Consider the following 13,657-nt stretch of genomic DNA (forward strand, 5'->3'; position numbering starts at 1 on the left):
AATTTTAACACAGAAACCTCACTCTTTCCAGACAGCTCTTTCCAGACAGCACCAAGTCTGGGCATGGCTGTCCACCTGAGGGGACAGTCACCTGAGGCATTAAACTAAAGGCACTACAGCATTTGTCCCCCTGAGGACCTTGGGAAAGTCAGCCTCTGGGCCTCCTTTCTCCATTCCTCTAGCCAGAATTTCCCTGCAGAAATCCACCCAGTGGTCCCCAAATGCCATTCTTCTTGTGAACACAGTGCCAGGGTTACCCTGAGACTCTACATGAATGTCTCCCATGAACCAAGCCAAACTCCCTTATCAGCAGTAGACAAAAGAGAAAATGACAGTGTTGCCTCGCTTCACAAACACTTTTGTTTGTAAACAACTTGGTTCGCAAATAAAATTCTGTCGTTTGCAAATTCTGCATCACCTTTCCGGCAGAAACACAAATGCGGTTATCTTTTCCAGAATCGTGAAATGAATTCAGCCGATGCACTGAAGTGCCACCGCGACAGCACGTCCTGTGTCCTTCCTGCACTGAACATGAAGCTAGCTTAGTGCCCAGGACCTTCCCTGGTGTCCGGGTGCTTCGTGTTCACCACAGATTGCTGGGTACTTCTTTTACCTCTTACCAGATACTGTTCATCTATCAAAACGCTGATTACAGTAATCATCCACCACCAGTCTTATTCTAGTTTTCTCATTTTGTTCATGGGAAGCCATGTCCCAAATACCTTTTTCAAACCAAACACCAATGTTTTGCCGAGTATAATTTGGCATGAATTTCTCAGTCTTAGCAAAAGGACTACCTATCTCCAAATAGTGGAAACGCTGACCCAGAGATGCTACAAGGGACACTAATTCAGCATTAACAGAGCCATGCGGTGAAAACAGAGAATGTGGTCACAATGAATCTCTACATCGTACCAATAAATCTAATCTAGGGGGCCTGCCCTGAGCTCAGTTGTTGAAGTGCCTGCTTAAACAAAGGCAGTGAGGAACAGGATATAGAGGTTCGATCCCCAGCTAGCCCTGCCCTTCAGGCAACCTGAGCCACAAATTAATTAATTAATTAATTAATTCCCAATTAATTAATTTAATCTCAAAAGAAAATGGAATATGCATTAAAACTTCCATCCAAGGCAAGCAGGTGGGGAAATCAACTTCTCCTTTTAAGCTTACCATTCTCAGTCAAGCCTAAAGTCTAAGGCACTTTTTAAAAACATTGACGCCAAATCCTACCCGACGGCAACCTAATTCGGGTCACTGCAGGAGAGATTCGGGCACTGGGGCTCAGTACAAGCCAAGCTCCATGAGGTCCGAATCGGGTGTAGGTGCGAGTCACTCATCTACACCAGGGGTCTGTAAGCTGCTCTGTAAAGGGCCGTGCTGTAAGGGCTGTAGTGTTCCGGACCACTCAGTCTTTTATCAGACTTCAATGTGCTGTTCTAGCCCAAAAGGAGTCTCGGATAGTCCGTAAGTGAATGGGTATAGCTGGATTGCTACGCTGAACACTGAAATTTAGAATGTTAAATAAATTTTACATATCATAAAATATTCTTCTTTTTTAAAAAATCTACAAAAGTAAAGTCTATTCTTAGCTTTTGGGTCATACAAAAGCAGGTAGCAGGCAAATCTGGCTAGCCCAGACTTCAGCAACCCCGGATGGACACTGCAGATTAAACAACTTCTACCTAATCTTCTTGGAACTATTTGGCCACTGACTCCCCACCAGTGCTAGCAACATCCCTTCAAGCCATGGATACCTTCAGATTCGAGCTGTTCCAGGCCATACGGGGTGGCTGTGTGCACAGCACTCCTGAAAGGAGCTTTTCCTTCCAGTGAGGCCTCAGAAGCAGGAGGAGCCAGGGAGGAGCCAGTCACCTCCGTCACCACTCCAACAGGTGTCACCTGAAAGCCCCACGCGGGGTTGGATTCCTCATTCGGCAGTGTGACTGTGTCCACGAAGCCTGCCAAAAAAAGAAAGGAGACTTAACCCACAGACATCTCTGGGTAAAGTGTAGACATGTGCTTCTCGTTTTTAGGTAAGAAATGATGAATAACACCCAGAGCCCACATGCAGTAAGTAAGTGTGGTACTTAGACCAGCCTTCCTTCCTACATCCATAGCACACACGTCAGCAGCCAGGAAAACATGCTACCTCGCATTAGACCCGTGCTTTTTTTTTTTTTTTTTTTTTTTTTTTTTTTTTTTTTTTTTTGTGGAACTAGGGATTGAACTCAGGCCCTTGCGCTTGCCAGGGAAGCGTTTATTCCACTGAGCCATCTCCCCAACCCCAGCCCCAGCCCCATGCTTTTAAACTTCAATCTCCCGTTGGTTCTGCTGACAATGCTACAGTTTTGCATAACATGTTTTATGTAATGTGTATAACACATTACCATAGGTAGAAAATTTAATAAAAAATGTTAAAACATAGCCCAGCAAGACTCTGAAAAGACCAAATACATTTCTCAAAGCCAAGTCAAAGAATAAGACCCTAGAACTATACCTGGAACGTGTTCAAGCTCAACACATCCAACTGTACAACACTAGGGCCAAGACACTTTAAGCCTAAGACTCTCAAACACCAGAAGCTTGAAAACCTGGTTGAGCATCCGAATCAACGGAGGTGATTTTTTACAATGTACACTCTCACCTACATAACTCAGCTATCTAAATTAGAATCTGCTTGGCCTAAGAAAGTGTTTTGTGAAAGCTCCCAGGGTTGGACACAGTGACATACTCCTGTCATTCCTACTACTCCAGAGGTTGAAGCAGGAGGACCACAAATTCAGTCCTAGTCTGGACAACTCAGCAAGACCTGTCTCAAAATGAGAAATAAAAGACCTACAGATGTAGCTCAGTGGTAGAGCATCCTACATTTATTCTTTTTTTTTTTTTTTTTTTTTTTTTTGCAGAACCAGGAATTGAACTCAGGCTCTTGCGCTTGCCAGGGAAGCGCTTATTCCGCTGAGCTATCTCCCTGGCCCCCCTACATTTATTCTTTAAAAAAGAAAAAAAAATTATAGGACATCCTGCTTTTGGTGGGAGTATAAATTATTATATCCACCTTGGAAAAGAGGCATTAACTGCAGAAGTGTCAAATACTCACGCACCCTCGGGCCAGCACTCGGACCCCTTAACAGAGAAGCTCCTGCACACACAGTGGGGACATGCACAGGAATGCTCTCAGCCACCATCATATCCAAAGCCAGAAAGGACTCAAATGCAAAGCGGTGAGACAGTGGATGAGGACTGGACAAACTGATAGGTTTTTCTGGCAGTGCAGTAAAATAGGGAAGATAAAAGAAGCCTTTATTAGCTCCAAAGACACAGACAGGATCGAGGGCAGAGGGGTCAGGTGGATCCTCTGGCCTGAGACAAAGAAAGCTGAGGCTTTTACAGACTTTTGTTAGGGGTGGAGCTTGAGGGGGATGTTCAGAAATATATGAGGAGCTAGTTGGGGTCTTTGCTGTGGCGGCAGGAAAGGTGAAAGGAAACTGCACCCTAGGCTGAGTTGGAGAAGGAGGGAGGTGGTCTCTGGGAAGATAGGCTGTCGTTTTAAGCCACATTAGATGACCACCATCATAATATAGCGACTTATACTAGGGCCAGAACTTATCACAAGCTGCGGCGTGTTTTCCTTATGCAGTAGTGAAAACAAAACAAGTACAGGATGTAGATCTTCGTCATAGACTATTAAGTAAAAACTGTAAGCCCCTAAAAGTTCCTCTATAATATACTGTTTCTTTTATAATGTTAAAAACAAGTAAAAATTTCAAATGTGCATTTGTAAGAATATAAATGTAAAGAAACATTTTCAGAAGGATGGGAAAGGGCTTCTGGGAACAGGGTTGAGAATGCCTACAGCCAGGAGACAGGGCTGAGACAAAGGGCCTCTGTGTGTGCAGGTTATTGTCCAGGACCCAGGCTTTTGCCGTCTGGTTTGGAGATAGGGGAGGGAGAATGGATTAGAAAGCATTCACTACACTGTTGAAAATAACTCAGTAAAAACATACAAAAAATAGGCCTTAGCTGAAGCAATGATAAAAACAGTGATATTAAGTCCAAAAAATGTTTTTTAGATATTAAGTTTTTAATTCCCACAGGAGTATAATAATCAACCAAATTTCAGAATTCCACTGCCCTTAAGTGAGCAGAGCATTCCATCCCATTACATAGAAAGCCCTCTGCACCTGTTTCAAAGCTCTACAGTGGCCTGCGAGACAGAGAGGCATCACTTACACATGGGCGAGCCCCCTCTTACAGGAGGTGAAACCCTTGCTCGAAGCCACAACACCAACACGGACGAAGGAGGGACTCCAAGCCAGGCCCTCATAGCAAACGCAGACTGTGGAAGACCCACAGATGAGCCACCTCACAGGCTGCACCTCACCTCCACAAGTGACACAGGGGTCCCCACAGTCTGGGCAGGGTGTGTATGCACAGCTGTCTCACTCATCCTCCTCATGACCGAGGGAAAACAGCCACCCCAAAGCACCGCAGCCTGGCCCCGCCCTTACTGACCTTCTGCAGCAGGGGTGACTTCAAGCAGCAGAGGGGCTGCTGTGGTTGAAGCTGTAGTGGCCAAAGGCCCCCATCCTCTGGACAGCTGAGTCACACCAGGAGCACCGGACACAAGAGAAGCGGCCTCCTCAGCTTTCTCACCCTCCTCATGGCCTCCAGGAGCCTCCAGGGTGGCGGCCTGCTCTGGGGTCTCGAAGGGCAAAGAGGTCTCTGGGTCTTGAGCAGCCGTTGTCATTTCTGGAGTAATGGTGTCTTTAAAGAGGAAAATATTTAAAATAGACCCAATCCTTAAAATCACCACGCAATCAATAAATCAAAACAAAATAAGCTGGTAGCTATTTCAGGCATGGGGAAAACAGACAAAACGCCAAAATAATAGGCCAAAGAATAAATGTTGTCACTGGTACTGCATTTAGGACTTATAGGTTCATCTCAGACAGAAGTAAAGAAATTAATGTCATACACTTTTTTTGTTTTCTTTGGTACTAGGGATTGAATTCAGGACCTTGCGCTTGCCAGGCAAGCACTTATTCTACTGAGCCATCTCCCCGGCCCCTAAAGAAATTAATGTTAAAAAAACTAGACTAAAATGCAAAGCAAAGCAGGAAAATCAATAGCTGAATACTTAACATAATCAGTTTGTTAAGAAATAAGAACATCTCTCATCCTTGTTTCCTGACTAGCAAATGGGAAAATAGCAGCATCCATCGTACAGAATCGTTCCAAAGCTTAATTATACAAAAATAAGTTACAAAAAAAAAAAAATCCTCAAGAGGCATTTGTTTATATTAATCTTCATATTTGCATTTCACAAAAGGAAAAGCTGCTATTTTTTTTAAATTTTATTTATGTGTGTGTGTGTGTGGCCAGCTCAGCCCACCAGGGGGCGGGGCGGGCTGGCATGTGGTGCTGGGGGATCGAACCGCGGTCCCTGTGCTTTGCTAAGCTTGTTCTAAGTAGGTGCTTTAGACCACTGAGCCATCTCGCCAGCCCAAAGCTGCTATTTTAAAGGAAAGTCACAAACACAGTAACGAATGCTCTGTGAGTCTCTACCACACGTCCCCCACGCCCAGAGCCAAGTGCCCGCTGAGCGCTGAGTTCAGCCCCCGCCCCACGTGCTAATGCAAGGCGGGCAGCAGGGTGGTCTCATGGAAGCTGAATAGCCCCTTGGTCAAGAAAGCAATCTGGGGCGGGGAGACAGCTCAGGAGCCTAAGTGTAGAGAGACCACTACAGAAAGTGAGACCCAAAGGGAACTGAAACGATGACAGAACACACCAGCAGAGTCTGCCTTCCCACAACAACACGATGTTCTCGATGCAATGCTAACACTGAGACTCTATACGCCAAGGACCCAAAATCGCAGCCTTCTTAGGACGTGGTCTATGCTGGAAATGTCGCGTACTTAGAAACTACAACAAAGTGACAGATCTATTGTCTCTCTTTCTTCAAATACCAGTCTGGATATGCAGCACACTAGTGTTGTGTGTTACCAGGAGCCAAAAGAAACGACCAGAAGCCTGGATTAATACAACCTCAGAGGATTCACTGAGCTTAGTCCCCACTCCAAGTGACCCACACATTTATTGAGGACTACAAAGAGGCTAAGGAAACTGCATAGCTAATTTGCTGCAAGCTAACTGCTATCTGTATTGCCTTCTGGCATTCACCAAGCTCTGAGTTCACAACGACACCAGCTGGTCACATCCCAGGTGAAGGATAAAAGAACACACAGGACGCCTCCAGGAAACGCCCATTATCTGCGGCCTTGTATCCCAGCTTCCCTGATTTACAAGAGACAACAGGTCTCCTTGGGCTCTGTTTTCTTGCTCTTTTCTCCAGGACATCAGGTTTCCGTCTCACATCACTACAGAATAGCAAGTTCAATAAGTCAGACAATGAAAACTAATAGTCTGGAATATCTGGGAAAAGCTTCCTCCAAGTTTTCATCAATGACATCATGGTACATAATTTTAAAGTTATTTTCCTCGAAGGCAATTTATTGGTTTGAGAACAGTGCATTTGTTTCAGTAAAAGCAGTTCCTGTTCTTGGAATCCAATCAGCTTACAGGTTTTTTTTTTCTTTTGAATTAAGGGCTTCTTACATTTGGTGGATTAATACACCTGGTTAGTTATAGTGAACCAAGGTACAATGTTTTACCTAAACTTCCAGTTTGTTCTTTCTATCATTATAAATAGATCCTTTCTTTTTCTTTCTCCAGGAAGCCTGTAAATGTCCTGAGAACCAGGATCGGTGCCCTTTGTATATTCAGCGTCAGGGGCAATGCTGTCTACCACAAGAAGACTACAGTGTTACCATTTTAAGAAGTAAGTGTTCTTCACATTTTCCTCACTTTTAAAAGCACTTTTGAACACTTTTGAGAACAAATATGTAAACTGTCATCTACAGTCTCTATTCATATAGACAGAGAGAAATGTCAAAATGTTTTACAAGACAGCAAGAAATGTCAAAAAATGCATAGCACCTGAAACAAGCGACAACTTTGGAAAAAGAGAATTAGAAATATAAATGGTAATTTTTAAAATAACAGTCAAACCTTCCCAACATCCATCATCACTCTTCCTACTTCCTACAGAGAAAGAACACAATACTTGTGATAGATTATCTCACAAACTTTCATTGAACTAATGCGCTAACTGAATCAGAGGACTGACTATAATCTCAGGATACTCATCTGTTAACAGACAGAAGACCAAGAAATCATTGCATATTCTCAAAAAAAATGACACCCTCAGTGGTCCTTGGACTCTAGCATGATATATATTTTACTTATTTCCTTCAAAAAATACTTACAGAGCCAGGCGTGGTGATGCACACCTGTAATCTCAGCACTCAGGAGACTGAGGCAGGAAGATCGCTATGAGTTCAAGGCCAGCCTGGATTGCACGGTGGTTTCAAGGTCAGCGTGCACTACATAATGAGACCCTGTCTCCAAAAACAGGCAAAAACTATTTGTAATCATCAGGAAATGGGTAGAAGATTTTGTTTGGTTGGGTTTCTTTTTGAGGAGGGTCAGTCTTGGGGGGTTGGCTATTCGATGACTCCTGTTGTCATCAACTGCAATCCCCCAGGTTCTTTTGAACTCCATGGGAGCGGTCCCCAGCCTCTGCAGCACCAGAGACCACTTTTATGGAAGGCGATTTTTTGCACAGGCGATGGAGTCGGGGATGTTCAGGACCACTCAAGTACACTGCATTTATTGTGCACCTTATTTCTATTATTAGCACCTTAGAGTCTCACAAGAAACACACAACCCAAATGCCACAAGCGCAGCTCACAGAGGGGCTCCTGCTCCTGTGAGATTCTGACACTGCCTCCCACTGGCAGGATGCCACAGGGTGCACATTCGTGAGATACACAAATCTGTGACGCTCCATCCCTTCAGCAGCCGCTCACCTCCTGCTCTTTCACCTTGTTCAGGACCTGGCTAAATGAACCAAGAAAATTCAAATGACAGGAATGACTAGGGGCTGGGGAGAGAGGTCGGCGGTCTAAGCGCCGCCTGCCTGGCAAGCTCAAGGATCCAAGTTCGATCCCCAGTACTGCTTGCCATGCAGGCCCCAGAACCCCAGATGCGCCATGCCAGCCCCGAAACCAGACATGGTGGCACACACCTGTAACCTTAGTGCCGGGGAGGCTGAGACAGGACAATCACTACAAGTTCAAGCTGCATAGCGAGACTCTGTACCAAATACATAAATAAATTTTAAAAAGGAATGAGTGGATTGTTCATCTCTCTACCAAGAACACTGAGAGAGAGATTAACTTGCACAAAGTAGGTAATCAACTTGGACAACCCCAGTCTGAGTAGTTCTCTATCTTGAGTTAATCATCTATTGAACTTGCATTTACTGAACATCTCATATGTGCCAGGTGTCACCCTAACAAAAAGTCACCTGTTGAATGACTATAGTTAAGTGAGATGATTAGCTTATATTTACAGAAGCTAACATAAGTCTGGAATCTAAGAATCATAAATTCAATCATGCAGGGAATAATCCAGGACTATATGTTTTAATCCTCCAGAAATATCTTCTAAGTGCTATGGATAACTAAACAACTTCTTATTCAATCACATCTAATATCTTCATGTCATACTGCCTCTACTTTCTTTTTTTTTTTGGTGGAACCGGGGATTGAACTCAGGCCCTGAACTTGCCAGGCAAGCACTTATTCTACTGAGCCATCTCCCCAGCCCCCACTTTCTTTTTTTTTTTTTTTTTGCGGAACCGGGGATTGAACTCAGGCCCTTGCGCTTGCCAGGGAAGTGCTTATTCCACTGAGCCATCTCCCCGGCCGGCCCAGCCCCCACTTTCTTAATGTCACTGAAAAACCAACTCACAAAACATTTTCAAAAAGCCCGTATGAAAACTTATAGTATACCTGGTCTTTCTGTCCTTAGAAATTAATTAGATGTGCAAAATTCAATCTTTCTTTTCTCATTTACCAAGTGATTTTTTATTATTTTAATTGAATCCCAATGACACTTCATAAAACATTACAAATTTGATATCTCCATTAATTGGGCTACTTGGAAATAATATATTGTAACTGTTTCAAAATTTTCGAATCAGTTTACACTAAGATTTTCCTTCTTGATGAAGCAATTATTTGGCCATCTACTCATAATAAAAGAAAAAATATTATTCAGTATGATACATACAAGGCATGTTAGCTTATAGCCACAGGTGAAAAGCCAAGAAAAAGTAAAAACTACAAAATCAAGCCAGGAAAAAAAAAAAAAAAAAAAATCAAGCCAGCCAGTGATTTATCTTTCTGTCCTCTTATGTCTCAATGATTTATTTTTGAGTAAATAAAGTCAGAGAACTAACGTGGTTAATACTATTTGATAAATATTTGCCTGAAGCTTTTTGGTGAGAAGTACTAGAGATGTATCTTTTATAATATATAAACATACAACCTGTACTGTTTACGATACTATTTAAGCAGACAGCTATGCTTTCCTATTTTCCTGTGGAGTTATGCTTTCCTATTTTCCTGTGGAGTTAGGCATTTTAGTGGTTTCTCAGCCTCCATGTATTGATACATTGTATCAAATGTCTTCGCTCCTGTGGGATGCCAGGACGTTCACCAGCATCCCTGACCCTCTGCCCACTGACGCCAATAGCCACCCTCAGTTGTGACAACTAAAGTATCTCCAAACACTGGTAAATGTCTGATGGGGGAGGAAGGGGAGAGGAGAGGACTGTCCCTAGCTGAAGCCCCCCAGCCTACATGCAGGGGTTCCATGTGGGTATAAGTTTTATATAAAATACACAATTTACCTGAACGCTTGCCTTCCATTAATACTTTAACAACCTATTTCTAATTTGCCTTTTAAAAATAAAACCAAATCAAAATTCCAAATTAAACAAAGCTTGTCTTTCCTCCTGTCTTTTTCCATTTTCCTTTACCTTTCAGTGCATGTCCCAGAGGCCCATACGCCTCCGACAGGACCTCTGACACAGACTCGGTTGTCTCTGTGAGGAACTCGGCGCCTTCTTCCTTGGTGGAATCCAAGATGCCTTCGGGACCCTGAAACAGGCTCACATCAGAAAACGCCAGATCTCCCAGGCTCGTGGGAGCAGAGGACCTGAGGCGCGCGGAGGCAGCTCTCTCGTCCCCCTGTGAAGTCAGCAGGGATGGGACTGTGAGTGCTTCTCCTTCTGGAAGCCCCAGAGCCACCTCCGCCACTTCTGTTACCTCTAGGCTGTCTGCTTTTGGGGTCCTTATCTGGCTTCGGCTCTCCAATTTGGTGTCATCCCATTCTTCACTTAGGACAGAGGTGGCTGGGACAGCCAAGCCAGTGCTCACTGTGATTTCTGGGGCTCCCAGCAAGCTGTCAGCTTCCGGCTCCACACTCAGGGTATACATGGCAGTTGCCACCAACAAGTGCTCGGAGGCAGTGGTCTGGGTCATCTCAGCTGTCATCTGTGAGGGTTTCTCCCCATTAGGCGAGAGGCTTCCGGGTACAGTGTCTGCTTCAGATTTGGCATCAGTAAAAGAAGTTGTTCTCTGGTCTGTGGCTCCTTCAAGTTTCTCTGTCCTTGGACTGGTGGTTCCCATTTCTTTACTGTCCATATAGGATGAAGGTGTACGTCTCAGATTGACACCCTCCTGACTGCCAGTTGCAAACAACTGATCATCCAAATAGGTCAGGAAACTCTGTGTTGTTTCCATGGGCCTTTCTACAAGGGGCTGACTGTGGCTGCTGCTCAAGGGTCCCTCCTGCACACTGGGATTTGGAGAAGCAGCTGCAAGGAGGGCGACAGCTTGGGTGGCCTTGGGGAGCTCACTCTCAGCAGACAGACCTTCAGGCTGGCTGGAACCAAACACATCCTCACCTGCCAGAACCTCCTGCTCCGTAGCAGTATAAAGACCAGCACTGCTTGACTGCAGGAGCCCAGCTCCTGTAGGCTGGATCTCTTTGTCACTCAAGAGGATGTTATTTAATGACACTGCTGATGGTTCTAGGGAGGCTCTTACTGCATCTTCAGAGGACACCAGCTGGCGTGTCTGCTTCGGAGTCATGGAACTATTTTCCAGGTCATCCACACTGATCCTCTCAGACCGCTCTTGTTCTCTTTTGGGGAAAGCCAAACATTGTGTGGCAAAGTTAAGAAACAGAAGGCCACCGAAAGCCAGACAAAAGTGCAAGACAACCGATCTGCTCATAGTGGAAGATAAATGTGCACGGAAATGGGCAGAGTTCACAATTCCAGCAACTGAGTCCTGCAGAAAAATAAAGCACATCAAACGGTCATAGACACATAGTTTACAAGGTCCTTTAAATGGAACTGCAAGGAAAACAGTCCCCTTGACTTCACAAACAGAGAAGGCAGGTAGGAAAGGGCTGTTCTATTTCTTTGCACCCTGGAGACACAGATAACCCAGTTCACTTTTTCCCTGCTGAATTCTGCAGCCAATTTAACTCGCGCTCCCTAGGAAAAGGTACACATAGTTCAAGTATTAGGTCGCTGTTTCTCAAACACCTACTTGAAATAAATTACCCTTGAAGTCACATTTGCAACATCTGCTCCAAACTCAATTCATCCTCTGCTGATCCTCAATGAGAATCCCAAATTCCTCTCTCATTCCCCTGTTAATCATGTAGGCAAGTAACTTGCAGAAAATACAGCAACATGTCCACAACATAGAAAATAAATGTTGCATACTCATTCAAAGAACTTTTTAGGTATTGCCATGGTCTGAAAGTTTGTGTCCCCCAAATCCATATGTCGAAATCTAATCATCAATGTATTCACATTAGGACACAGGGTCTTTGGGAATTGACTAGGACCATGAAGTCAGAATCCTGATCAACAGAATTAGTGTCCCTTAAAAGAGTGGCCAAAGAGCACCCCACCTCAGAAATTTCTCCCTTTTCAGTCTGCAGCACCACACCCACAAAAAAATCTCAGCGATGCTGCAAGTTCTCCAGAAAATTAAAAGTAGGACTTAAAATTCTCAAACAAAAATCTTGCCTGCACAAAAGGCACACTTCTCCTTTCCTTCGTGTCTAGTCATGAAACACTCTGATTCAACACAGGGTTCAAAGCAGAGGTAGAATGGGGGTTTGAAACACGCAGTAAATTAAACTCTGGCATTTTTAAAGGAGAAAATATGGGGGAAATAATTAAGAAAGAAACATAGTATGCACTGGCGCACGTCCTCATCGTGAACATTGCTGTCCTCTGGATGAGCCCAAAAGCACACCCAAGGCCATGCAGCCAGGACAGGTGACCACACAGCATCACGCAAACCTATGAGAGCTATATGCTAAGAGTCAGTCAGTGAGAAAATGAGCTAGAAAACTGTGTATTGGAAGAGGCCTAGAAGCCATAGACTCTCGGGATCATGTTGGATCTGTTCAGATAGCTGTTCCTGAACAGATATTCAACTACACATAACTAACATCCCAGAAAATGAAAATGTGTCACCTAAAAGCTTGGCCTACCGGATCACGTGCTTTGGACTGAAATCATGGAAGACACAAGCCGTCATTAATGGAGACAGAATTCAAAGGGACACAGACTGCCGTCAGAAAGATGATTTCTGCATTTTAGTTTTCTTGGTATTAAAACTTGTTATGTGATACCAAGCAATTGGCTTTAGTTTTTCCTTTGACAAAATGACCTCTGAAATCCCTGCCTCCATAACTCTATGTTTATACCTCACCTATATGACAGAAAACAAAAATATTTCTCTAGAACCATAATTTTGTCATCAACTAGGCAAGATACCCGTAAGACTGAGCAAATGTTCCGGTCCTGTGGGCTGGCAGAAGAATTGTATGAACAAATGAGATTGAACAGAAAAGAGAACAAAAAATAAAGACTTAATACAGACCCAACTGCCTTTCCGAAAAAGAATTTCCCCTCAAGGTCTTATTTTCATCCACACCTTGAATTTTAGAACTTCTGTGTGAGATACTCAAGTTTTGCTCTAAAGGACCTTCCTCCTTTGAGTCTGCATCTGCCACCTGTTTTCTAAATCCAATTACAGCAGAAAAAGTGGGGTAAACCACAAGTCTTTTCTAGTCTGTGTATTGAGGCCATATGCTCCTTCTTTTTTTATTTTTATTTTTTTAATGTATTTAGTACAGGGTCTCACTACACAGATCAGACTCATAGTGATCCTCCTGTTTTCAGCCTCCCAAGTGCTGGGATTACAGGCGTGCGCCACCACGCCCCATCTCATTCGCTATCTCAGTGCACCAGTCCCACAGGCACTTTAGTCTGCTAAGCTTTAGTCCTGGCCAGCCCCATCATATGCTCCTTCTCCCCATTATTCAAAACACGCCTGAGACTGGGCGCGGTGCCTGCATGCCCATAATCCCAGCACTTGGGAGGCTGGAAACAGGAGGATCACTATGAGTCCGATCTATGCAGTGAGACCCTGTACACCCTGTAGACTCTGTCCTAAAATATAAAAAAAACCACACCTGAACTTTGATAGGAGAAAGGACAGTCCCATAATGGGAGTTATAATACATTAGAAATTTAAGGAAAGAATGACCATTGTCAATTCAATGTCAATATTCCTAACCTTAAATTATCACCTACAACTATTTTTTGAAGATGGGTGTCTTCTCTTGTCCTCAACACCTACGAGGCCACATG

General features: G+C 44.0%; 1 protein-coding gene across 1 annotated transcript in view; it reads right to left on the reverse strand.

Annotated features, from left to right (window-relative positions):
* Window positions 1-11,264, reverse strand: part of CUNH14orf37 (chromosome unknown C14orf37 homolog) — a 130,422-nt gene extending 119,158 nt beyond the window's left edge. The window contains exons 1-3 of the mRNA XM_004624935.2: window positions 9,950-11,264; window positions 4,516-4,767; window positions 1,755-1,958 (exon numbers count right to left, since the gene is read on the reverse strand). Coding sequence (XP_004624992.1) covers window positions 1,755-1,958; window positions 4,516-4,767; window positions 9,950-11,210 — 1,717 coding nt within the window. The 5' untranslated portion in view covers window positions 11,211-11,264. The remainder of the gene's footprint in view (window positions 1-1,754; window positions 1,959-4,515; window positions 4,768-9,949) is intronic.
* Window positions 11,265-13,657: the final 2,393 nt, after the last annotated feature.

The sequence above is a fragment of the Octodon degus genome, unplaced genomic scaffold, assembly GCF_000260255.1.
Source record: "Octodon degus isolate 3935 unplaced genomic scaffold, OctDeg1.0 scaffold00007, whole genome shotgun sequence".
NCBI classification, from domain to species: Eukaryota; Metazoa; Chordata; class Mammalia; order Rodentia; family Octodontidae; genus Octodon; species Octodon degus.